At 42.8% G+C, this 25,556-nt stretch overlaps 1 protein-coding gene across 2 annotated transcripts in view; it reads right to left on the bottom strand.

The window, feature by feature from the left end:
* Positions 1–3,941: 3,941 nt before the first annotated feature.
* LOC128686549 (carboxypeptidase B) overlaps positions 3,942–25,556 on the bottom strand; it is a 107,336-nt gene continuing 85,721 nt past the window's right edge. For both annotated transcript variants that reach the window (XM_070084343.1, XM_070084344.1), the window contains one exon: positions 3,942–4,774. In XM_070084343.1, the coding sequence (XP_069940444.1) occupies positions 4,412–4,774 (363 nt within the window). In that variant the 3' untranslated portion in view covers positions 3,942–4,411. The remainder of the gene's footprint in view (positions 4,775–25,556) is intronic.

The following is a 25,556-nucleotide window of genomic DNA, read 5'->3' as shown; positions in this document are numbered from 1 at the left end:
TGAAAACCCCAAAGAGTCACTGGGAACTTCCCTCATGGCAAACAAAGCACAGGGTAGGTAACGATGCCACTCATTAGGTTTAAGGAAGCAAAGTTTCCTTAAAATGGATTTGAGAACCGAATGCTGGCGCTCAATCCTCCCATTACAGCTGGGATGATAGGGTGTGGTGAAGAGAGGCTTCACTCCCAGAAGTTGGTAGAGATGTTGCATTAAGTCGGATGTGAATTGTGTCCCACGGTCAGACAAAATCTCTCTAGGGATGCCACCTCTGGAGAAGATGGACAAAAGGGCTTCAGCCACCTCTGTAGTAGTTATGGTCTTTAAGGGTACAGCTTCATGGAAACTCGAAGCATAATCAACTAATGTTAATATATATCTATGTCCCCCAGATGAAAGTGGTGATAAAGGACCAACAATGTCAATAGCTACTCTTTCAAACGGTACCGTAAAGACTGGCATTTTGACCATAGGTACTCGCCGGGTACGTCGGGAGGATGACAGTTGGCAAACTTTACACGATCTGCAATAGGTAGTGATATCTGAGGACATTTTGGGCCAAAAATAGGTTTCCCTAATTTTATTCAAGGTTTTACGATGCGAGAAATGTCCGGCCACTGGTAGGTCATGAGCCATTTTAAGAACAGTCTCTCTGCATTGACTTGGAACAACTAAGATGGAATAGTCTGTCTCATCTGAATTTAATTTGAATACTGATTTATACAGGATACCTTTTATATATTCAAATTTATATGAAAAGTTTTTCCTTTGGATAACTTGATTTTGTCTAGCTGCGTTATGGCAATTCTGAAGAGAAGGGCAATTACGTTGTAAATTGACAAAGGAGTCCTTCGACATATCTAAAGGCTTAAAGTCAGGGAAAATCAAAGGGTGGACAGTAGGAAAAGCCTGGGCTTTGGTCTGAGCCCTAGTCAAGACATTTATAGTATCGGAGGCGATGTCCTCACTTTCATCTAACAAGTAAACCGGTGATCCTACTACCTCGCTTTCGAGAGTAGTATCACTGGTTTTTAATCCCACATGAATCTCACGAGACATTGTCTCATCTGAACTTTCGAGGGGCTTCTCCGACTCTACAGGAAGAGGATCTGAAACACCTAAGTCCATCTTTGGTGATGAAAGGTCAACCTCAGAAGGAAGAATGGCACCTTTTACATTACCTATTAGTATGGAGCAAGAAGTGATGGGAGCTAGTACAGCTTCAGACCAACCTGTGAACCAATTAGACCTAATGTAACAACGGATGGTAGGAAAAGTGTCTGTACGGCCCAAGTAGTCTGAAAGAATAGCAGAGGAATGAGTTTCTTTAAGGTTAGGGAACAGCTTATCAGAAATGACTATACATGTGCATCCAGTGTCTCGTAAAATGGTAGATACATTAAGTCCATTAACTGTTCCTGAACAGAAGGGTGCTTGGTCATTACAGTCTTTAAAACATCTTCCAACTTTTTGGACCTTCTTAGAAGGACAATCTGGACGTTTATGTCCCTTAACACCACATAAATGACAAACCGGAATAAAAGAAGTCAGTTTACTCTCCACTAGAGGCTTTGATTTCTTAAGATCTGGTGAACCCTTGCCCTTAAGGTTCGATCCCTTTAGGTCTTTATAGGAATTGTGAGCTTCAGCATACAGGTCAGCAGCCTCAGCAACTTCCTCAGCTTTAATCAGGTTACGTTCTCTAATGAATGTTCTTATCTGGTGGGGAAGAGCTGTCAGGAACTGGTCAGCAACCATGAAGTCTCTAAGAGATTCATAACTGTGATCAATTTCGAAAGAGTGTTACTTGTAACTGCTGAAAGTTTTGGCCAGGCTGTAAGGTGGCATACCTGAAATCTTTCCTGTAAGAATTTGTGGTTTTTTGATATGCTTTAAAAGGCTGAAAAATCCCACACCAAATGTTATCTTCCTTGGAGATTTCAATCTCCCACATGTAAAATGGGAGGTGACTCAACACAACGTTATGCCAGAAATAGTCCTGGAAGCATCCTGGATCAATGGTATATACCAGGGAACTAATGAGGCTTTGTGAAAAGTTTCCACTGAACCAACGGATAACTAATCCTAGTAGAAATGAAAAAAAAAGCGCAGTATTTGATCTTCTCAAACAACTGAGACGTAACAGTCACAAAAACAATATACTCTGACCACATCATCATAGAAGTACAAACGAGTATAAACTCAGTTTAATGTAACGAAAGGGATATTCAGTAAGTTTAATTCCAACAGCCATAGAATTGACCGGAACAAAAACAATCAAGAACTATCAGACTTATCGTGGGAGACAGACACGAGCAACCTAAAACCTCACCAGTACCTGGAGAAGCTGAATATATAAATAAGCATACAAGGTCTATATTAATTATGTACCATTTAGGAAACCTAGAAAATCAGATATAGAAAAAGGACGTGCGAGATAGTACAAAAGAAGAAAACTGGTTACCGAATTGCTTAAAAACAAGATAATCTTAGCTGTAAGTTCACAGATTTAGAGCAAAAACTGAGGATGTTATACCACACAGAAGAAGCACAAAGGGAACAAAAGGCCATCCAGGATACTGCAAAAAAAAAAAACTATTCATATTCAAAATTCAAGCCAAGAACTATCTGTAGAACTGGACCCTTCATGAGAGGACAATCATATACTAATGATAAACAGGGTATGAGTGAAATTCTAAAAGAACAATATGAGTCGGTGTTCAGCAAACCATTAAATGACAACATAGACAATGCGGAAAGTTTTTTCTGTCCAGCAGACCAATTAATCCCGTAGAATTCAAAAAAGAATTTGTAAACATACTCACTCAGCACTCGGACCAGATTTGTGGAATTCCCTATTTATATAAAAAAGTTCCTAGATCTAGACGAAATACCGGAGACCTTATAGAGTGCAAATATAATTCCTTTGCATAAGGGACGTAGTACAGCACTAGCTAAAAAAAAAAAATACAGACCAGAAGCGCTAACTTCCCACATAAAAATCTTCAAAAGAGTGATGAGATGACAAATCACAAACTTCATGAAACAATACAATCGGCATAACCCAGACCAGCAGGATGATCATGCCTCTCACAACTGCTGAACCACTATGACAGAATTACGGAGGCGTTGGAAGAAGACACTGAAAAATTACAAGAAGACATAAGCAGTGTTTTCCAGTGGGCAGCGGAGAACAACATGACTTTGAATGGTAAATTCCAGCTTAGGTATGGAAACAATGAAAAACTAAAACGGGCTATTGTATACATAACTCAAGAAGGTCGTCATATAGAACAAAAGCAACACGTGAAAGACTTGGGAATAATTATGTCAACTGACCTTTCAGCTGACATGATTATTCAAAGCAAGAAAAATAATCCCAATGGTGACATTTTTCAAATCCCTTTTTTTGGAATATTGCTCAGTGCTGACGGCCCAGTTCAGGGCAGGAGAAATATCAGAGCTTGAACAAATACAGTGAGAGTTTAGAGCTCGCACAGAGCCTGTAAAATATTTAAATTACTAAGAACGCCTTAAAGTTTTAAATATGCACTTAATGGAGCGGAGGAGAGAGAGTGATGCATGTTAATATACACCTGAACCTTGTTCCAAATCTACACACTGCTATAACAACATGCTAGAGTGAGAGACATGGGAGGAAGTGCAGAATAAACCCAGTAAACAGCAGGGGTGCAGTGGGCACAATAAGGGAACACTGCATCAACATCCGTGGCCCCAGACTATTCAACATCTTACCAGGAAATATCAGACACACTACTGAAATAAGTGTAGAGTCTTCAAGAGAAAACTAGAGAAGCATATTCACCAGGTACCAGATGAACCAGGTTGTTGTGCTGCAGGAAGCCGGTAGCAACAACATGGTTAACCAGGCAAGCACCAGACATACCTGGCCCATTGCCGTGTTCCAAGAGTAGAAAAACTCGTAAATCTTCATAGGTATATTATCATTCTCTCATACGCACTTTCAATCAAAAAAATCAAAAGCTTCTGACAATTTAACAAAATTGTGATGAACAAGTTTCCCTCCTCAACCCAACCGTCTCATCACTTTACATCTTCTGAACATTACAAATCACTACAAATATTGCGTTCTAAAAGGACGCCATTGTAAAATATCAGTAATAAATTTTGATACTGATTTAGGCTCATATTGTGTTTCAGAGGCCAAATCAATTAGCAGTCATAACACATAATCCTCATGAAGAGGTTTGCATGTAGAAATTTTAAGAATATTTACAGTGAAAAATAATAGCTGGTTTCCAGTTTAGGGGCCTTGATAGATACTGGGAATCATAAATTAAATATCTGTTGAATTAAACTGTTGAACAAACTTCCGAGAAAAAACATATATGCTCGTTAAACTTCGGGGATTCAACTTTTATTAACCACTAAGTTAAACTTCGGCGCCCCTGACGCTTGCCATTCTTGCTGAATATCTCTCTCTGAGCAGCTGGTGAGCCTGAGCCAGGGGCACCTTCTTGTGAACCCAGGCCATCACGGTTTGGTTTCCATGTCCTCGGATTTTGACTATCCTCTTCATGCAGAAGCTCTTAGCGTGGGTGGAGCGAGCGATCTCACCAGCCGTACAAACTATTGTATCCCACAGCTGCTCAGCCAAGGGTAGGATGTCCCTGGGAGGGAGGCTAAAACTGTCTTTTGGGAGCTCAATAGTGTATGCAAAGGGAACTCCAAGGCTGTACATATAGTCATCTGCTGTGCCTGAGGCCAAGTACATCATGTGGGAGCTCTGACCATACTGCAGGAGAGGAAAGAGTGAAAGTTAGCAGTATAGAACGTGATATGTACAAGTTTTATTCAGGATGTTACTTTTATATTACGGATGAATTGAGTGTACTTATAAGTACTGCTCAGCAAAGACATATACAATACCTATTCATATAATATACTGTATAAAGGGACACAGCATATATGCATATATCTAAGTGGGTTTTTTATGATCTTACATGCTGTTGAGGAGTAAACAAGGTAACATGCATTTAAGGATTCATACAAAGTGATTAGTTAACTTGAGTCCTGAAGGTGTGTAAAACATGTCTTACTACATTGTCTTTAGTACAGTGTCAGTAGGTATATTTGCGATTTGGAGGGTCGTCTCAACTGTGATTAATGAATGGCAGGACTGTTATTTAATGAATGACATTCATTCAATCGTATATATATATATATATATATATATATATATATATATATATATATATATATATATATATATATATATATATATATATATATATATATATATATATATGCAATAAAATCACAGTAAATAGGTGATTTTAAAATATGCAAAACAACCATTGTAAAAGAGTAGTGAAATTCCAAGCCCTTTCGTGACTCCTCACATTGTCAAGGAACTATGAAAGTAATACATCAAAGGAAGGCAATTAAAGGGCTAAGACCACACCTCACAGTCAACCCCCACAACAAAGAAACACCTGACGCGCGACAATACCGGACTCATAAGAAAAGATGAACATTGCAGTAGGTCCGCTGGCCCAACTAGACAGGTCCTCACGACATCCCACTAACAAATAAGGTTTATTATTTGTCCAATGTATTATTAAATTCTTCCCAAATTTTATTAATTATAAATGAATCTAATTTATATAAACCAAAGGAAATATTCATATTATTTTCAAAACTGCTTTTTATGAAACAAGATTCAATTATATTCCTGTCGACCATGGACTTGCTTGATACAACTTTCTCAACTTTTTGAAAATCAATTGGATGGTTAAAATCTCTTACATGAATAAATAGAGCATTGGAATCTTGTCCAGTTCTAATGCTATATTTATGTTGTTTTAATCTAAGTTCGAGATTTTTACCAGTTTGACCGTAATAAACTTTATCGCAAATTTTACAAGGAATCTTATAGACACATCCGTCAGCATTTTGGGGGGAATTCTTTATCAAAAGTTTTTTTTACTGTATCAAGATTTTTAAATACAACTTTAATATTAAAAGTCTTAAGAAGAGAAGGCATATCAACCAAGTTTTCATGGTAAGGGAGAATCAACATATTTTTAGTTGAATAAGGTTGGTTGTCCCTTTTTGGATTGTAAAAAGTATTTCTAACAAATTTCTCGGGTATTTCAGATCAATGGCTATTTCATAAATTGTGGATATTTCTTCATCTATGAACTCTGGACTACAAATACGTAAAGCTCTCAAAAACATTGATGAGATAACAGACAGTTTAACTCTATCTTGATGGGAAGAATAATAGTGTAGAAAGGAACAGTTATTTGTAGGTTTTCTCTAAATTTTAAAATTTACAGAAAACCTACAAAGATTGTACATAGATGCCTGAATTGTACCTGCTATGACTCCCTATTGAGACTTGTTTCACACCACCTCCTGACGGTGAGAATGCAGTTATATGTAGAAATCCAGTCTGGGGATGCTTAGACCAACCTCTGCTATGACTTGTAGATGAATGGTTCAAAGAACCGACACGTTGTTAAGTTAGACACATGTGCAACTCTTGGGTATCTTTATTGAGTCGATGTGGTCAGTCCATCAATCAAGATTGATGGACTGACCACATCGACTCAAGGTTGAGGGACTGATTACCTCATTCTCCTCCTGTTCTTCAAGTTTATCCTTTGTATGGACTGATGAAGCCACTGTGTGGCGAAACGTTTCCTCAATAAAGATACCCAAGAGTTGTACATGTGTCTAACTTAACCACTCTGCTATGGCTCCAACTCTGTGGAGAGAATGACACCATCAAGCCACAGTAGCCCTGTTGGCAGGCAACTGACTCGTGTCACAGCTTCAGTGAGCAGCTTGCACAAAGTATGATGTCACTTTGACTGCAAGTCCGCTCACTCCAGTTATAGTGTATGCTGTTACGACTCCCAGAGGTTTCACGTGAGTCGTCTCTGCTACGACTCACTCCACTCTCCCTGGCAGTGATTGCCCAGTGATAGTACCAGTCGAGAAATGTCCTCCTGAGTTGCTTGCCAGAAGAAGTCCTGCTCAGTTGCCAAGTATTGATGACCCCTCACTTGAGGGCACCAACAGGTTGTGTCCCAGGTTGAGTAAACCCTGCAGTGACTACTACGATGACTGCTTCACCGTTCCAGAGGAAACCATGCCCATTACATCACAGCTCAGCTGAGCAATGTCTCCTATGTTGCAGTATATGTCCAAATGCAGGAAGGCATGCAGTAATGCCCATCGATGCTCACTGCCTTGGACCACAATGTTCAGCCCACCCCATCTCTTTTCCTTCCCTCCCTGTAGGAAGTTTTTTTTTTCTGTCCATGTCCACATGAATATATATTATTCTATGTTCTGTACCTCGTTCCTGAGAGAGAGAGAGACCAAGAGTTTTTTTCAATCAATCATGGTCGAGGACGACCATGGGTACATGGCCGAGCGATGTATGCCCAGCTGGGTTCATATTTCGTGGCACAATGGTGCTGACACCTAGTAACTTACCAATTTCAGCCAGTACCACCCTTACTCGGCCTCAGTGAGACAGCCGACGTCTCTCAGGAAACAAGGTTCACTCCGTCACTCTCTCCTGGGCATGGCCCTCCGGGCCTGGGCAACTTATTAACACACTGCCTGTGTACCAAGATCCCAAATAAAGTAAGGAGCCCCCGCAGTCTTATCATTGATCCCCGCCTGGATACACACACAGAACCCATGATTATAATGCTTATGGTAACTTATGATGAATTGTGAATACTTATGGTGACTTATGATGACTTGTGAATGTTTATGGTGGCTTGTAAATCCTTTTGGTGGCTTGTGAATGTTTGCAATGACTTGCGAATGCATATGGTGACTTGTGAATGCTTATGGTGACTTGTAAATGCTTATGGAGACTTGCGGTGACTTGTGAATTTTTACGGTGACTTATGGTGACTTGTGAAGGCTTATGATGACCTGTGAATGCTTATGGTGACTTCTGAGTGCCTATCGTCACTTATGGTGACTTGTGAATTTCTGTGGTGACTTGTGAATGCTTATGGTGACTTATGAATGTTATGGTGACTTGTGAATGCTTATAGTGACTTGCGAATGTTTCTACTGATTTCCTTCAAATCTTCAACGATAATATTTATGCTTATTATAAACTTATGGTGCACCCTGAACAAGTGTACTCACCAGCACTGAGGTCCAGGGACTGGGTTATGGTGCACCCTGAACAAGTGTACTCACCAGCACTGAGGTCCAGGGACTGGGTTATGATGCACCCTGAACAAGTGTACTCGCCTGCACTGAGGTCCAGGGACTAGGTTATGGTGCACCCTGAACAAGTGTACTCGCCTGCACTGAGGTCCAGGGACTGGGTTATGGTGCACCCTGAACAAGTGTACTCGCCTGCACTGAGGTCCAGGGACTGGGTTATAGTGCACCCTGAACAACTGTACTCACCTGCACTGAGGTCCAGGGACTAAATTATGGTGTACCCTGGACAACTGTACTCACCTGCACTGAAGCCCAGGGACTGGATTATGGTGCACCCTGAACAGCTGTACTCACCTGCTCTGAGGCCAAGGGACTGTGTTATGGTGCACCCTGAACAACTGTACTCACTTGCACTGTGGCCCAGGGACTGGGTTATGGTGCACCCAGAACAAGTGTACTCGCCTGCACTGAGGAACAGGGACTGGGTTTTAGAGCACCCTGAACAAGTGTACTCGCCTGCACTGAGGCCCAGGGACTGGGTAATGGTGTACCCTGAACAAGGATCAGTTTTAGGCCCTCTCTTGTTCATAATTTACATTAATGACCTTGATGAAGGGATTACGAGTGACATGAGTAAATTTCTGATGATACAAAGATAGGCCGTATAATTCACTCTGAGGAGGATATCAATGAACTCCAGGACGATTTGGACAAATTAATGTCTTGGTCTGAAAAATGGCAGATGAAGTTCAATGTGGATAAGTGTAAGGTACTTGCCCTTGGTAATGAAAATAACCCTCGAAGCTATAATCTAGGTGAAGTAGAGCTTGATCATACAGAATGTGAAAAAGACTTGGGAGTCATGGTAAGCAGAAATCTAAAGCCAAGACAGCAGTGCCTTAGTGTGCGCAACAAGGCCAACAGATTACTTGGATTTATCTCAAGAAGTATAAGTAACAGAAGTCCAAAAGTTATTTTACAGCTCTATACATCACTAGTGAGGCCTCATTTAGATTATGCTGCTCAGTTTTGGTCCCCTTACTACAGGATGGTTATAGACTCATTAGAGAACATACAGAGAAGAATGACTAAAATGATTTACTGTGTAAGGAACCTCCCGTATGAAGATAGACTCAAAGCCTTAAATCTCCACTCTCTGGAGAGGCGTAGAATGAGGGGAGGTATCATTGAAGTGTATAAGTGGATGACGGGCATAAACAAGGGAGATATTAATAAAGTACTGAGGGTGTCGAACCAGGTAAGAACCAGGAATAATGGATTTAAGTTGGATAAATTTAGATTTAGAAAGGACGTAGGTGAGTACTGGTTTTCTAACAGAGTTGTAGATGTGTGGAACAGTCTTCCCAGTGGGGTGATAGAGGCTAGGACCTTGTGTAGCTTTAAGAAGAGACTGGACAAATATATGAGTGGGAGGGGCTGGGTTTGATTGGTGTCACTGGGTACGGGAGTTATTTCTAGGGAAGCTTTAGGTAGTAGTCGTTTTGATAAGGACCTGCCTCGCATGGGCCAGTAGGCCTTCTGCAGTGTTCCTCCATTCTCATGTTCTTATGACTTGCACATCAGAGCTTATTTCTTGGGTAGCATTGAAAGTTGGGTTGGTGTGAGGGAAAAGTTCAATAGATAGGAGTAGCGAGGGAGTATATAGTAACAATAGTTTCATTGCCGGCTACTTGTTAAGGTAGGGTAAGTCAAGCTCCCGCTATTCCCGCCTTTTTTTCCCCTCCCCGAAAGTGATAGTTTCATTGCCGGCTACTTGTTAAGGTAGGGTAAGTCAAGCTCCCACTATTCCCGCCTTTTCTCCCCCACCCCGAAAGTGATAGTTTGACTGCTGGCTGCTTGTTAAGGTAGGGTCAGTCTAGCTCCCGCTATCCCTTCCCCTCCTTCTTCCTCCCCCCCCCGAAAGGTGACATGTGGGGCTCTGGTCCAAACAGTAATCACTAGACTCACAGCTCCCAGCACTACTGTAAGTACATTCCTGCCTTGTATTCTAGTGGATTTATTGGTTGAAAGCTTCACTTTTGACCAAGAATAAACTTAGTCCTTTCAGTTTTGCTCTAAGTTGACTGTTGTAATAATCACCACATCTTTTAGGTATTGTACTTATCATGGAGAGTGATTTCTTAAGCAGTGGGTAACCTGTCTATCTTTCCAGCTTGGATGACAGAGAGGGTCACCTGCCAATCAACGAGCAGAACTGATGGAGATGGACTAACGTCCTGAGACTTCCCCTTTTTGGATTTAATTACCTGTGCACCTGTATGAAATTGCAGGACGTAATCCTTCATCATTGCAGTGGTAAAGAACCTGCTTTCCTGTCATCGGGATATAATACTCACAGTTATACTGTGAAGAACGAACCAGTGGGTTGTAACCAACACCTGCGACCCCCCCCCCCCTATCATCAGCAACGGCTACAATTTCAACAACACAGTGTCACCAACACCAGACACCCAAGTTTTAAATTAGTGTTGAATTCAGTTATCATTTATATTTTTCATTTTTCATTTTCTTTGTAGTTTAATATTTCATATTTAAGTGTTTTATATTTTATATTTTCTATATAATAAAGTGTTTATGTTTCTCAGTTATTATTTCTTTTTCTATTCATTAATTTTCCTGAGGAGGAGCCAGCCTGGGTAATACTGTCTGAAGTTGTTACAGGGCTGAGTAAGCCTTCACAAGTGGCGACCCTGCCAGGATCAACTCTACTGAATCAAGATTCAACTCCATCTCGAATCTACCATTGGAACTTCAACGCCGCATACCACAGATGGTTACCACCAGCCATGAGTAATCATTCTCTATGGTAGGACTACAGTTCAGGTATTTAAAAGATTTGGTGATTGATAGTCTCAATTTATTGTAAGTCAAGTCAAGGCAGGAATACTAGTTAATTCTGCCATCTATTTTTGTGTGAGCTTGAAACACTTTGGAGGATTAGACTCTAGGGACCCGAGATTTTCCAGTGACAATTTGTTTCATTGAGCTCTTTATTATATCAAGGGAACTGTCATAGGGCACTCTTTGATTTGTTGGTGAGAAGATTGGATGGTCAAGTGACCCCATTCTACTTACTGTTTGCTCGGAGCCAGCATAGAACCCTTCGTTTTAATTAATACATATTGTTTAATTGAAGTAGGGATTGAGCCCTCTGGTTTATTTACAGTTTGAGCGGAGCAGGAATTGAACCCTCCGTTTTCTTTAATACCCGTTTCATTTACCCTGATAGTTTAAGTTATTCTTGGAAGTATGGATGAATACCAGTTTTGGATGAATGCTAAAAGTAAGTTAGGAATAACAGGGAAAAATTTAGAATCTTTCATTAGTGCTAAGATCCAGGAAAGACTTGAAAGAGAGAGAATTGAGAGAGAAGAAAGAGAGTTAGAAAGGGAAAGAGAAGAAGAAAAGGAGAGAGAGAGAATAGAAAGAGAAGAAGAAAAGGAGAGAGAGAGAATCAAAAGAGAAGAGAAAAAGGAGAGAGAGAGAATTGAGAGAGAAATCCAAGAAAGACAGCTTTTCTAGAAAGAGAGAGAGAAGACAAAAAGGAGCGTGATAGACTTGATCGTGAGGAGAGAGCTAGAGTACGTGAAGAACAAGTTAAATTAAGAGAACTTGAGGAAAGAGCAAAGGATAGAGAAGTTGAGGAAAAAGCTAGAGAACGTGAGGAAAAAAACTAGAGAACGTGAGGAAAAAGCTAGAGAACTTGAGTTAATAGAGAGAGAAAAGGATTGCGAGCTCGAAAAATCTTGCCTTGAATTAGAGAATAGAAAGTTAACTCTTACACAACAACAATTAGAGGAAGGAGAAATTGAACATCATGCAGCCAGTGCACATATTCCAACACCTAATTTACCTCCCTTCACAGGGGGGAAGACATAACTTCATATATTATCAGGTTTGAAAATACCGCTACCCTCTGTGAATGGCCTGCTGACACCTGGGCTACCAGGTTAGGAATGTTATTTTCCGGTACAGCTTTGAATATCTATGCAACTTTGTCGCAGGATATTATATGTAATTATAGCCTACTGAAGAAGGCAATCCTTAAAGCATACCAAAAAACCACTATTTCTTACAGGAAAGATTTCAGGTATGCCACCTTACAGCCGGGCCAGAACTTTCAGCAGTTACAGGTAACACTCTTTCGTTTGTTCGACTTTTGGATAGAGAGTTCAGGAATTGATCACAGTTATGAATCTCTTAGAGACTTCATGGTTGCTGACCAGTTCCTGACAGCTCTTCCTCATCAGATACGAATATTCATTAGAGAACGTAACCTGATTAAAGCTGAGGAAGTTGCTGAGGCTGCTGACCTGTATGCTGAAGCTCACAAATCCTATAAAGACCTAAAGGGATCGAACCCTAAGGGCAAGGGTTCATCAGACCTTAAGAAATCAAAGCCTCTAGTGGAAAGTAAAATGACTTCTTTTATTCCTGTTTGTCATTTGTGTGGTGTTACGGAACATAAACGTCCAGATTGTCCTTCTAAGAACGTCCAAAAAGTTGGAAGATGTTTTAAAGACTGTAATGACCAAGCACCCTTCTGTTCAGGAACAGTTAATGGACTTAATGTATCTACCATTTTACGTGACACTGGATGCACATGTATAGTCATTTCTGATAAGCTGTTCCCTAACCTTAAAGAAACTCATTCCTCTGCTATACTTCTAGACTACTTGGGCCGTACGGACACTTTTCCTACCATCCGTTGTTACATTAGATCTAAATGGTTCACAGGTTGGTCTGAAGCCGTACTAGCTCCCATCACTTCTTGCTCCGTTCTAATAGGTAATGTAAAAGGTGCCATTCTTCCTTCTGAGGTTGACCTTTCATCACCAAAGGTGGACATAAGTGTTTCAGATCCTCTTCCTGTAGAGTCAGAGAAGCCCCTCGAAAGTTCAGATGAGACAATGTCTCGTGAGATTCATGTGGGATTAAAAACCAGTGATGCTACTCTCGAAAGCGAGGCAGTAGGATCACCGGTTCACTTATTAGATGAAAGTGAAGATATCACCTCCGATACTATAAATGTCTTGACTAGGGCTCAGACCAAAGCCCAGGCTTCTCCTACTGTCCATCCTTTGATTTTCCCTGACTTTAAGCCTTTAGACATATCGAAGGACTCCTTTGTCAATTTACAACGTAATTGCCCTTCTCTTCAGAATTGCCATAATGCCGCTAAACAAAATCAAGTTATCCAAAGGAAAAACTTTTCATATAAATTTGAATATATAAAAGGTATCTTGTACAAGTCAGGATTCAAATTAAATTCAGATGAGACAGACTATTCCATCTTAGTTGTTCCAAGTCAATGCAGAGAGACTGTTCTTAAAATGGCTCATGACCTGCCAGTGGCTGGACATTTCTCGCATCGTAAAACCTTAAATAAAATTAGGGAAACCTATTTTTGGCCAAAAATGTCCTCAGATATCACTACCTATTGTAGATCGTGTAAAGTTTGCCAACTGTCATCCTCCCGAGGTACCAGGCGAGTACCTATGGTCAAAATGCCAGTCTTTACGGTACCGTTTGAAAGAGTAGCTATTGACATCGTTGGTCCTTTATCTCCACTGTCATCTGGGGGACATAGATATATATTAACATTTGTTGATTATGCTTCGAGTTTCCCTGAAGCCATACCTTTAAAGACCATAACTACTACAGAGGTGGCTGAAGCCCTTTTGTCCATCTTCTCCAGAGTGGGCATCCCTAGAGAAATTTTGTCTGACCGTGGGACACAATTCACATCTGACTTAATGCAACATCTATACCAACTTCTGGGAGTGAAGCCTCTCTTCACCACACCCTATCATCCCAGCTGTAATGGGAGGATTGAGCACCAGCATTCGATTCTCAAGTCCATTTTAAGGAAACTTTGCTCCCTTAAACCTGAGGGGTGGCATCGTTACCTACCCTGTGCTTTACACAAATAACCCACACATAAAACCTATGCACAGTGGCATGTACATTCACTACTTTTCCTATCATGCTTCCCCTGTCAAGAAAAGTGTTCTTATCTCCCTCTTTCTCCGTGCCCTCCGCATCTGTGATCCTCAGTTCCTTCCAGCAGAAATTTCCACTCTTCATAATTCGTTCTCCCGTCTTGGCTACCGTTCCCATTTCATAGACTCTGCCCTCTCACGTGCTAAACGCAATTTCTTCTCTCCCAAACTCTCTACTCATGAGAACTCTTCTATCCTCTGCCTTCCCTACATTTCCGGTCTTTCTAATCTCAACAATTCTCTCCGTCCCTTAGACATCAAGCTTACCTTCCGCCAGACTAACACTCTTCGCACTAATCTCGTTCATACCTCTCCTCCCTCTACAGATGTTCCTGGTGTCTACTCTATTTCTTGCTCCTCCTGTCCTCTTCAATACTTTGGAGAAACTGGTCGATCTCTTTCTGACAGACTTAGGGAGCACAAAAATAGTGTTAGGCTTGCCGACACTAACAATGCTCTTTTCTGTCACGTCAGAGATCATAGCCATCCTATTGACTGGTCTTCTACTAAAACTGTCTTCCCTACTTCCAACTCGAACAGTCGCCGTCTAGTTGAATCCTCTCTAATACACAACTTTCCTTGTATGAATCTTAGCCCTGGCTTCGTCTCTGTAGATGCCTTCCTCTCCCACTACATTGTAAAATGCTCCAAACTTCAGAACACCCGTGACTTAACCTGAATCCTCATTTTTTCTTTCTTTTTCTTCTTCCTCTTCCCCTTTCCTCTTTCCTTTTCTCCTCTGGGTTGTCTTTCTCTCTCCTGTCTCGTGTTTCTGTTCCTTCTTCATTTATTTTATTTCATCACTTCCCCTTTCACGCACCTCTGTGCGCTTGCTCTCCCTCTGTGGGCATCTAGCTCTCTTGCAGTGCTACCCTTCCTTTGTTTTTGACTGGCTCGTCATCCTTATTTCCCACTTCTACCACTACCACTACTACTACCTCTTCTTCTTCTACTACTACTACAACTACTGATGAAATTAAGACACATGTGCGGCGTCTGGTTGTCTTTGTTGTGGACGTTTCGCCATCCAGTGGCTGGCTGGATGGCGAAACGTCTACGATGGTGATGCCCGGGTGTTGTGCATGTGTCTTAATTTCATCTTGTCGGTATTATATACAATTCTTGTACTACTACTACTACTACTACTACTACTACTACTACTACTACTACTACTACTACTACTACTACTACTTCTACTACCTCCACCTCTTCCTGCCTATATATAGCCGTCCTGCTCCACCTCTGTTAGTGTGACTTTGTCAATGGTCCAAGTCGGACCGAAACGTCGTCGTAAGCTTCTCTCTTTTATGTGCGGGTTATTTGTGTATCGTTCCAGTCACGGTATTGTGCCTTTTTGTTATTTATATACCCTGTGCTTTGTTTGCCATGAGGGAAGTTCCCAGTGACTCTTTGGGGTTTTCACCTTTTGAACTTCTCTATGGTAGACGGGCCAGAGGCCCATTGTCCATCCTTTATGACTTATGGACTAATGACGAGGTGAGTGCTGAGGTTTAGTCTTCTTACCAGTTTCTCCTTGACCTTAGATCCAAACTTGAGAAGACCTCTGATATAGTTTCGAAAAACCTAAGCGTGTCAATGGACCAGTACAAAACCTATTTTGATTCCAAAAGTCAGAGGAGAAGTTTTAAAGTAGGAGATAAAGTTCTTGTACTTTTGCCTATCAAGTCAAATAAATTATTAGTAGCATGGAAAGGTCCATATAAAGTATTAAAAATTTGTGGGAAAGTTGACTACCTCATAGAAGTCAAGGGGAAACCTAAGCTTTATCATATCAACATCCTTAAGAAATATTACCGATGAAATTCGGTTAACTGCCTTAATAACTTTGACTTAGTTTTTCCACACGAACTTGATACGACAACTGAAGAATGTAAGGTGTGCGTAATTGACACCTCTAACTTAGACTATGATGAAGAACTACATGACTTGGTGACTTTTGACCACTCGGACGCAACCAACATTAATACTAATGAATCTTTGGATGACCATAAGAGACATGAACTACTTCAATGTGTGAGTAACTTTTCAGACGTCTTTACTGATATTCCAGGTGTTACCTCCACAGTAGTCCATAAGATTGACTTAGTGACGGACAATCCTATCAAACGAAAATTATACCCAGTTCCAGTTCACCTTAGGGATGCACTTGACCGAGAGGTAGACAAATTATTAAAACTAAAGATCATTGAACCTTCAGTATCTTCATATTGTTCACCAGAAGTCATGGTTAAGAAGGAGGATAATTCATATAGACTTGCTATTGACTTCAGAGGCCTTAATGCTATAACTCGGTGGGATGCTGAGCCTATGCCCTTAATAGATAGCGATCTACACAAATTTTATGACTCTTCCTTCTTTTCAGAGATTGATATTGCGCAGGCATATCATCAAGTAATGTTAGATCCTTCTTCTAAGCAGTACACCGCTTTTCCTACACACCAAGGACTGATGCAATATAGAACTATGCCCTTCGGTTTGGTAACTGCCTGTGCTACCTACGTGAGACTGATGAGAAAGGTCTTGGGTAATATGCCAAATGTTTCAGTTTATTTTGATAACATTTACGTAATGACATCCACGTGGGGCGAACATATCCAAACATTAACATCAGTTTTGCGTAGGTTACGCTCACATGGCCTCACTGCCAAGCCGAAGAAATGCTTCCTTGGGTATAACAAGATTAGATATCTTGGACTGATACTTTCTAATAACTCTCTGCAGCCTCTCCCCAGTAAGATCAAAGCTTTATTAGAATTTAAATTCCCCAAAACCAAGAAACTCATGCGTAGCTCTCTTGGTTCTGTAAATTTTTATGCACGGTTTATCCCGAACCTTACTGATCTTACAGGCATCTTATCCGACTTCCTTAAAAAGTCTGTGAAGGAACCTCTTGAACTTTCCAATGTAGCTCGGGAAAAGTTTAATGAAATTAAAAGTATCTTTTCGAAAGACCCTATACTTAAGATTCCAGATATTAATAAAACATTTTGTTTAAGAACTGATGCCTCCAATACTGGCTTAGGTGCAGTGTTACTACAATACCATGATGATACTCCTTTCCCTGTATGCTTCCTAAGCCGGAAACTCCTTCCCACAGAAAAGAGATACTCCACCATAGAAAAGGAATGTTTGGCCCTTGTGCGGGGAATCTCCAAACTTAAATTTTATTTGCTGGGAAAAGAATTCATTTAAGAAACAGACCACAAACCTTTGATATACCTAGAAACTTTTAAGGGAACCAACAGTCGCCTCTTGAGGTGGACATTGGCACTCCAGGCTTTTAAGTTCCATATTGTGTATATCAATGGTTCATCCAATTATTTCTTTGACTGGTTAAGTCGTGACAGTCAGTAGAAGATTTTTTGCCTTACGCGACTTCCATATGTTAGAACTTTTTCCTCGCCTATTCTTCCTATACTCCTTGACTATAAGTCTTGGTATGGGGGAGTGTGAGGGAAAAGTTCAATAGATAGGAGTAGCAAGGGAGTATATAGAAACAATAGTTTCATTACTGGCCACTTGTTAAGGTAGGGTAAGTCAAGCTCCCGCTATTCCCCCTCCCTGAAAGTGATAGTTTCATTGCCAGCTACTTGTTAAGGTAGGGTAAGTCAAGCTCCCGCTATTCCCCCACCCTGAAAGTGATAGTTTGACTGCCGGCTGCTTGTTAAGGTAGGGTTAGTCTAGCTTCCACTATCTCTTCCCCTCATTCTTCCCCCCCCCCCCAAAAAAGGTGACGTGTGGGGCTCCGGTCCAAACAGTAACCACTAGACTCACAGCTCCCAGCACTACTGTAAGTACATTCCTGCCTTGTATTCTAGTGGATTTATTGGTTGAAAGCTTTACTTTTGACCAAGAATAAACTTAGTCCTTTCAGTTTTGCTCTAAGTTGACTGTTGAAATAATCACCACATCTTTTAGGTATTGTACTTATGATGGAGAGTGATTTCTTAAGCAGTGGGTAACCTGTCTATCTTTCCAGCTTGGATGACAGAGAGGGTCACCTGCCAATCAACGAGCAGAACTGATGGAGATGGACTAACGTCCTGAGACTTCCCCTTTTTGGATTTAAATATCTGTGCACCTGTATGAAATTGTAGGACGTAACCCCTCATCATTGCAGTGGTAAAGAACCTGCTTTCCTGTCATCGGGATATAATACTCACAGTTATACTGTGAAGAACGAACCGGTAGGTTGTAACCAACACCTGCGACCCCCCCCCCCCTATCATCAGCAACGGCTACAATTTCAACAACACAGTGTCACCAACACAAGACACCCAAGTTTTAAATTAGCGTTGAATTCAGTTATCATTTATATTTTTCATTTTTCATTTTCTTTAATGTAAGATTAATATTTCACATTTAAGTGTTTGATATTTTATATTTTCTATGTAATAAAGTGTTTATGTTTGTCTATTATTTCTTTTTCTATTCATTAATTTTTCTGAGGAGGAGCCAGCCTGGGTAATACTGTCTGAAGTTGTTACAGGGCTGAGTAAGCCTTCACAGTTGGGCAAATGTTTTGTTAGTGGGATGAATTGTGAAGGACCTGCATAGTATGGGCCAACATACCTGCTGCAGTGTTCCTCCTTTCTTATGTTCTTATGTTCTTATGTTAACTGTACTCGCCTGCACTAAGGCTCAGAGACTTGGTTATGGTGCACCCTGAACAAGTGCACTCGCCTGTACTGAGGCCCATGGACTGGGTTATGGTGCACCCTCAACAAGTGTACTCGCCTGCACTGAGGTCCAAGAACTGGGTTATGGTGCACCCTGAACAAGCGTATTCACCTGCACTTCCTTAAAAAGTCTGTGAAGGAACCTCTTGAACTTTCCAATGTAGCTCGGGAAAAGTTTAATGAAATTAAAAGTATCTTTTCGAAAGACCCTATACTTAAGATTCCAGATATTAATAAAACATTTTGTTTAAGAACTGATGCCTCCAATACTGGCTTAGGTGCAGTGTTACTACAATACCATGATGATACTCCTTTCCCTGTATGCTTCCTAAGCCGGAAACTCCTTCCCACAGAAAAGAGATACTCCACCATAGAAAAGGAATGTTTGGCCCTTGTGCGGGGAATCTCCAAACTTAAATTTTATTTGCTGGGAAAAGAATTCATTTAAGAAACAGACCACAAACCTTTGATATACCTAGAAACTTTTAAGGGAACCAACAGTCGCCTCTTGAGGTGGACATTGGCACTCCAGGCTTTTAAGTTCCATATTGTGTATATCAATGGTTCATCCAATTATTTCTTTGACTGGTTAAGTCGTGACAGTCAGTAGAAGATTTTTTGCCTTACGCGACTTCCATATGTTAGAACTTTTTCCTCGCCTATTCTTCCTATACTCCTTGACTATAAGTCTTGGTATGGGGGAGTGTGAGGGAAAAGTTCAATAGATAGGAGTAGCAAGGGAGTATATAGAAACAATAGTTTCATTACTGGCCACTTGTTAAGGTAGGGTAAGTCAAGCTCCCGCTATTCCCCCTCCCTGAAAGTGATAGTTTCATTGCCAGCTACTTGTTAAGGTAGGGTAAGTCAAGCTCCCGCTATTCCCCCACCCTGAAAGTGATAGTTTGACTGCCGGCTGCTTGTTAAGGTAGGGTTAGTCTAGCTTCCACTATCTCTTCCCCTCATTCTTCCCCCCCCCCCAAAAAGGTGACGTGTGGGGCTCCGGTCCAAACAGTAACCACTAGACTCACAGCTCCCAGCACTACTGTAAGTACATTCCTGCCTTGTATTCTAGTGGATTTATTGGTTGAAAGCTTTACTTTTGACCAAGAATAAACTTAGTCCTTTCAGTTTTGCTCTAAGTTGACTGTTGAAATAATCACCACATCTTTTAGGTATTGTACTTATGATGGAGAGTGATTTCTTAAGCAGTGGGTAACCTGTCTATCTTTCCAGCTTGGATGACAGAGAGGGTCACCTGCCAATCAACGAGCAGAACTGATGGAGATGGACTAACGTCCTGAGACTTCCCCTTTTTGGATTTAAATATCTGTGCACCTGTATGAAATTGTAGGATGTAAACCCTCATCATTGCAGTGGTAAAGAACCTGCTTTCCTGTCATCGGGATATAATACTCACAGTTATACTGTGAAGAACGAACCGGTGGGTTGTAACCAACACCTGCGACCCCCCCCCCCCTATCATCAGCAACGGCTACAATTTCAACAACACAGTGTCACCAACACAAGACACCCAAGTTTTAAATTAGCGTTGAATTCAGTTATCATTTATATTTTTCATTTTTCATTTTCTTTAATGTAAGATTAATATTTCACATTTAAGTGTTTGATATTTTATATTTTCTATGTAATAAAGTGTTTATGTTTGTCTATTATTTCTTTTTCTATTCATTAATTTTTCTGAGGAGGAGCCAGCCTGGGTAATACTGTCTGAAGTTGTTACAGGGCTGAGTAAGCCTTCACAGTTGGGCAAATGTTTTGTTAGTGGGATGAATTGTGAAGGACCTGCATAGTATGGGCCAACATACCTGCTGCAGTGTTCCTCCTTTCTTATGTTCTTATGTTCTTATGTTAACTGTACTCGCCTGCACTAAGGCTCAGAGACTTGGTTATGGTGCACCCTGAACAAGTGCACTCGCCTGTACTGAGGCCCATGGACTGGGTTATGGTGCACCCTCAACAAGTGTACTCGCCTGCACTGAGGTCCAAGAACTGGGTTATGGTGCACCCTGAACAAGCGTATTCACCTGCACTGAGACCCAGGGACTAGTTTATGGTGCACCCTGAACAAGTGTACTCGCCTACACTGAGGTCCAGGGACTGGGTTATGGTGCACCCTGAACAACTGTACTCACCTGCACTGAGGTCCAGGGACTAAGTTATGGTGTACCCTGGACAACTGTACTCACCTGCACTGAAGCCCAGGGACTGGATTATGGTGCACCCTGAACAGCTGCACTCACCTGCTCTGAGGCCAAGGGACTGTGTTATGGTGCACCCTGAACAACTGTACTCACCTGCACTGTGGCTCAGGGACTGGGTTATGGTGCACTCTGAACAAGCGTACTCGCCTCCACTGAGGTCTAGGGACTGGGTTATGGTGCACCATGAACAAGCATACTCGCCTGCACGGAGGTCCAGGGACTGGTCTGTGGTGCACCCTGAACAAGTGTCCTCACCTGCACTGAGGTCCAGGGACTGGACTGTGGTGTACCCTGAACAAGTGTACTGGCCTGCACTAAGGTCCAGGGACTGGACTTTGGTGCACCTTGAACAAGTGTACTCGCCTGCATTGAGGTCCAGGGACTGGATCATGGTGCACCCTGAACAAGTGTACTCGCATGCACTGAGGTCCAGGGACTGGGTTTTGGTGCACGCTCAACAAGTGTACTCGACTGCACTGAGGTAGAGGGACTGGTCTGTGGTGCACCCTGAACAAGTGTACTCGCCTGCACTGAGGTCCAAGGACTGGGTTATGGTGCACGCTGAACAAGCGTACTTGCCTGCGCAGAGGTCCAAGGTCTGGGTTACGGTGCACCCTGAACAAGTGTACTCACTTGCACTGAGGTCCAGGGACTGGGTTGAGCTGCACCCTGAATAAGCGTACTCGCCTGCACTGAGGCCCAGGGACTGGGTTATGGTGCACCCTGAACAAGTGTACTCGCTTGCACTGAGGCTCACAGACTGGGTTATAGTGCACCCTGAACAAGTGTACTCGCCTGTACTGAGGCCCAGGGACTGGGTTATGGTGCACACTGAACAAGTGTACTCGCCTGCACTGAGGTGCAGGGACTAGGTTGTGGTGCACCCTGAACAAGTGTACTCACCTGCACTGAGGTCCAAGAACTGGGTGATGGTGCACCCTGAACAAGCGTATTCACTTGCACTGAGGCCCAGATACTGGATTATGGTGCACCCTGAATAAGCGTACTCGCCTGCACTGAGGCCCAGGGACTTGATTATGGTGCACCCTGAACAAGTATACTCACCTGCACTGATGCCCAGGGACTAGGTTATGGTGCACCCTGAACAAGTGTACTCGCCTGCACTGAGGTCCAGGGACTAGGTTATGGTGCACCCTGAACAAGTGTACTCGCCTACACTGAGGTCCAAGGACTGGGTTATGGTGCACTCTGAACAAGTGTACTCGCCTGCACTGAGGTCCAGGGACTAGGTTATGGTGCACCCTGAACAAGTGTACTCGCCTGCACTGAGGTCCACGGACTAGGTTATGGTGCACCCTGAACAAGTGTACTCGCTTGCACTGAGGCTCACAGACTGGGTTATAGTTCACCCTGAACAAGTGTACTCGCCTACACTGAGTCCCAGGGACTGGGTTATGGTGCACACTGAACAAGTGTACTCGCCTGCACTGAGGTGCAGGGACTAGGTTGTGGTGCACCCTGAACAAGTGTACTCACCTGCACTGAGGTCCAAGAACTGGGTTATGGTGCACCCTGAACAAGCGTATTCACTTGCACTGAGGCCCAGATACTGGATTATGGTGCACCCTGAACAAGTATACTCACCTGCACTGAGGCCCAGGGACTAGGTTATGGTGCACCCTGAACAAGTGTACTCGCCTACACTGAGGTCCAAGGACTGGGTTATGGTGCACTCTGAACAAGTGTACTCGCCTGCACTGAGGTCCAGGGACTAGGTTATGGTGCACCCTGAACAAGTGTACTCGCCTGCACTGAGGTCCACGGACTAGGTTATGGTGCACCCTGAACAAGTGTACTCGCTTGCACTGAGGCTCACAGACTGGGTTATAGTTTATCCTGAACAAGTGTACTCGCCTACACTGAGTCCCAGGGACTGGGTTATGGTGCACACTGAACAAGTGTACTCGCCTGCACTGAGGTGCAGGGACTAGGTTGTGGTGCACCCTGAACAAGTGTACTCACCTGCACTGAGGTCCAAGAACTGGGTTATGGTGCACCCTGAACAAGCGTATTCACTTGCACTGAGGCCCAGATACTGGATTATGGTGCACCCTGAACAGGTATACTCACCTGCACTGAGGCCCAGGGACTAGGTTATGGTGCACCCTGAACAATTGTACTCGCCTACACTGAGGACCAGGGACTGGGCTATGGTGCACCCTGAACAACTGTACTCACCTGCACTGAGGCCCAGGGACTAGGTTATGGTGCACCCTGAACAAGTGTACTCGCCTGCACTGAGGTCCAGGGACTAGGTTATGGTGCACCCTGAACAAGTGCACTCGCCTACACTGAGGTCCAGGGACTGGGTTATGGTGCACCCTGAACAAGTGTACACGCCTGCACTGAGGTCCAGGGACTAGGTTATGGTGCACCCTGAACAAGTGTACTCGCCTGCACTGAGGTCCAGGGACTGGGTTATGGTGCACCCTGAACAAGTGTACTCGCCTGCACTGAGGTCCAGGGACTGGGTTATGGTGCACCCTGAACAAGTGTACTCGGCTGCTCTGAGGTCCAGGGACTGGGTTATAGTGCACCCTGAACAACTGTACTCACATGCACTGAGGTCCAGTGACTAAGTTATGGTGTGCCCTGGACAACTGTACTCACCTGCACTGAGGCCAAGGGACTGTGTTATAGTGCACCCTGAACAACTGTACTCACCCACATGGTGCTAAGCCAGACCCATCCCCCAGTCACAGCACTAATACCCACAGTGCTGGTGCTGGCCCAGGCGCCCCCAGTCATAGCACTAATACCCACAGTTGTGATGAATGGTTTGAAAAACCGACAAGTTGAAGATTAAGACACTTATGCAGCATATGCTGCATAAGTGTCTTAATCTTCAATACCCACAGTGCTGGTGCTGGCCCAGGCTCCCCCAGCCATAGCACTAATACCCACAGTGCTGGTGCTGGCCCAGGCCCAGCCACCGACCCAGACCCAGCCCCAGCCCCCAGCCCCCAGCCCCAGTGGTGACCCAGACCCAGCCCCCAGCCTTACTGCCAGCCCAGACTCTCCTAGGGACACTACCAAAACCACCACAAAAACAGTAAATATACAACCATCTAAAACCGTAAATATACAACCATCATTGCACAAGACCGTGGCCCACAGTACAGATGTTGGAGAGGAGTCTCCTCCTTCTTCCTCTACTGGGGAAAGTAGATGGAATCCAGGACTGGGTGGCCCTGGCTTGGATACTGAGGATTATAGTGCAGTCCCAGAACCTGCAGAAATTGACAACACACCTCCCAACAATTCTCAACCAAAGGTGAATTTGTGCTTACAGATGCTTGGGGCATCTGTAAGCATGGAATAACAGGGGAAAAAATGGGACATGCAACTTTGACCATCCCAAAAAATGTAGCGACCTTCTGTCTAAAGGAGTGTGTCGTTCTTCTTCCTGTACTTTCTTTCACCCAAAAATGTGCCACTCCTCGGTCCTCCTGAAGCAGTGTTACAACACTGTGTGGCGAAACGTTTCCTCAATAAAGATACCCAAGAGTTGCACATGTGTCTAATTTATCAACATGTCGGTTCTATGAACCATTCATCTACGAACCATTCATCTACAACATCGAGTGCCCTGCATACCATCTAAAAGGGACCAGGAGGCACAGACCCCACAAGACAAACAATAGTAGCTACGACAACCCAACTCCAGGTGATTTTTTAGTGGCAGGAAACGAAAAAAGAAAATGGAAGGAAATAAAAATAGTCCACCACCTTGGAGCCTTGTTGGACTGGAGGCGCAGCCAGTGGCCACCCATGGCCCTCCAGAATTACAACTACTTATGCCAATAACAAAATCCCCCCAACAAACACAGAATACAACCTCGTTTATATTTGCTAATATACAGGGCCTTAAGCCATCCACCAACAACAAAATACCTTTTATCAGTGGACTTCTAGAGGAGTCTAATGCAATGTTTGCAGCCTTCACAGAGACTCACACAAAAGATCACTTTGACAGTGAAATATGGATTAGTGGTTACACCCTTTTTAGATGCGACAGAAAGAACAGGCAACAAGGGGGGGTTGGCCTGTATGTCAAAGAGTCCCTTATCTGCACGGAGTTGCTGAACACCACAAATGAGGTAGTTGAAGTTCTATTAATAAAGATCGAGAATCAAAACCTAGTCATTGTGGTTGTATACAAGCCACCAGATGCAACCTCACAACAGTTCAAGGAACAGCTACTGAAAATTGATTACTGTTTGGAAAACCTTCCAGCTCCATCCCCAAACATCTTACTGCTTGGTGATTTCAACCTAAGGCATACAAAATGGAAGAATGTAGCAAATAATGTTATAGCTGAAACAATCCCCGGAGGTAGCGCAGATGAAAGGTCACACACACATGAGCTACTAAGTCTCTGCGAAAAACACACCTTAAGCCAG

This window comes from Cherax quadricarinatus, chromosome 12 (genome assembly GCF_038502225.1).
Source record: "Cherax quadricarinatus isolate ZL_2023a chromosome 12, ASM3850222v1, whole genome shotgun sequence".
Lineage (NCBI taxonomy): Eukaryota > Metazoa > Arthropoda > Malacostraca > Decapoda > Parastacidae > Cherax > Cherax quadricarinatus.
This window is presented reverse-complemented; position numbering and strand designations above follow the sequence as displayed.